The sequence below is a fragment of the Alligator sinensis genome, unplaced genomic scaffold (assembly GCF_000455745.1).
Source record: "Alligator sinensis unplaced genomic scaffold, ASM45574v1 scaffold107_1, whole genome shotgun sequence".
Classification (NCBI taxonomy): Eukaryota; Metazoa; Chordata; order Crocodylia; family Alligatoridae; genus Alligator; species Alligator sinensis.
The window spans coordinates 360,265-362,383 of NW_005843041.1; the positions used below are offsets into that span (position 1 = coordinate 360,265).

The window sequence follows — 2,119 nt, forward strand, 5'->3', positions numbered from 1 at the left end:
TGGGGGGCGGGGTGGGGGGCAGGGCAGCCCCTGAGAGTGGCTGGGTGAGAGGCCAGGAGCTGTCATGGACAGGGCCTTGCAGATGACTGGACAGACAGGAGCTACCGTATGTTCCTATCTACGACGTTCCCAGGGAACGAGAGAAACTGCTCTTACCGTACTCACTCATATATAGCGCAAATAATTTAACTGACGCCTTTTTTTGGCTGGGTAAAAGGCATAAACAGCTCTTACCGTATTTCTGCACGTATAACACGCTGAAAAATAGTGGCCGCAGCCTAGGGAATGGGGTTGGGGGGGGCCTTTCTTTGCAGGGCAAGCAGTAGGAATTGCTTTTACCATAGTTCCTGATATATAACACAGAAAGCATAACTGAGTGGCTTCGGTTTGGGGGTGGGGGGTGAGCCTCTTTTTGCTGGGTAAACGGCAGAACTGACTCCTACTGTACCTTCTCGTACATAGAACGCCACAAAATGAACAAGAGTGGCCCTAGCCTGGGGAAGGGAGCCTTTCTTTGCAGGATTAGCAGCACAAACTGCATTTACCGTAGTCCCCAGCGTATAAAATGCTGCAAAAGTAATTGAGTGGCTGTAGCCGGGGGAGGTGGGGGTCAGTCTTTCTTTGCAGGGTCAGCAGATACGGCAGTTACTATATTTCCTTGAGTATAATGCACTGTAAAATTAAAGAGTAGCCACAGCCTAGGGAGGGGGGAACTTTTCTTTCTGGGTAAGCGGCAGATGCAGCTCTTACCATATTTCCTTGTGCATAACTCAGTACACATTCCTGCAGCTGAGTTGTGGGGGGGCAGTTAGACATATTATATGAGAGCAAATACGGGAAGGAGTTTCTCTCTCCTCAGGGAACTTTTTCCTCTCCCCTTCCCCAGCAGCATCAGCCTGGGCTGGGGGTTGGGACTGGGCCTCAACCCCAGAGGGGTCCCGGTGGGCAGGGGTCAGGAAGGAACTAGCCCCCGGGGTCAGGTTGGCAGAGGACCGCCCCTCTCAGACCTGCCTCCCCATCGCCCCACAGACGAGGAGCGGGAGAAGGGCAGCGAGAGCGAGCGGGAGGCAGAGGCCGGAGGCAGCGAGGATGAGGCGGGGGCCGGGGGCAGCGAGGAGGACGAGCGGGCGGCCCGGGACCAGGAGGAGATCTTCGGCAGCGACGACGACGACTCGGGCGCGGGGGAGGACGATGACGAGGACGACGAGGAGGAGGATGGGGAGGGCAGCGAGGCCGAGGCCGCCCGCAGCGCCAGCCCCAGCGACCGCTCGGGCCCTGAGGATGAGGATGATGAGGGCAGCGGCAGCGATGGCGCCTCTGGCTCCAGTGACGAGGCCAGTGCTGACTCCAGCGATTGACCTTCCCCAGCCCAGACCCTCTCCCCTCCCAGCCCTTGCCCTGTCCTGGGCCCTCGGGCCAGTGCTACCCCCCACCCAGTCCTGGGGTTGGGAGCTGGGCACGATCTGCCCAGTATTGCTCAGCTGTGGGGGGCTGCTTTTCATACTGGTGTGCCCCCCCTCCCTTCTGTACATAGCTTGGATCAGAGCCCCCCGTGGAATAAAAGGGGCTTTCTTAACGTGCCATGTCTGGTGCATGGGGGGGCCCGGTTGTGTCTCAGCTGTGGCTGAGGCTGCTTCACCCCAGGGAGCTGGTGGCTGTGACCGTGTGTGCAAGGTGGAATTCACCCTGCTCCAGTGCTCACGAGGGCCTTGTGCAATTGTGGGGACGGGACTCAAGGATGCTTTGTGCCGGAGCTTAGCTTGCCCCAGCTGCCTCTTCTCCTTGGGCTCCTCAGCTGCAGCGTGCAAGAGCCCGCTGGGGTCCAGCCTGTCCTTCGAGTGCCTGCTCAGCATCAACTGCATCCTCCACCCCCATGGGACCTGTGCCCAAACCCCCTGCTCCAGGCCTGGGGGGGGCATGGCAGGACTTGAGCTGGGGGCACAAGGCCTAATGGGGGGGGCACAGCCTAACATGGCTCAGTAGGGGCCAGTATAAACCAACATAAGCTGTGTGGCCTAGGAGGGGGCCCTATAGGGCAATATGGTACATTGTGGGCCCCCTGGAGAGCTGGAGGAGCTCAGACTATGGACCAGTATGGGCTGTATGGCTGGGGGGGGGG

At 59.3% G+C, this 2,119-nt stretch overlaps 1 protein-coding gene across 1 annotated transcript in view; it reads left to right on the forward strand.

The window, feature by feature from the left end:
• PAF1 (PAF1 homolog, Paf1/RNA polymerase II complex component) overlaps nucleotides 1-2,119 on the forward strand; it is a 7,890-nt gene extending 5,771 nt beyond the window's left edge. The window contains exon 8 of the mRNA XM_014526420.2: nucleotides 1,030-2,119. Coding sequence (XP_014381906.1) covers nucleotides 1,030-1,358 — 329 coding nt within the window. The 3' untranslated portion in view covers nucleotides 1,359-2,119. The remainder of the gene's footprint in view (nucleotides 1-1,029) is intronic.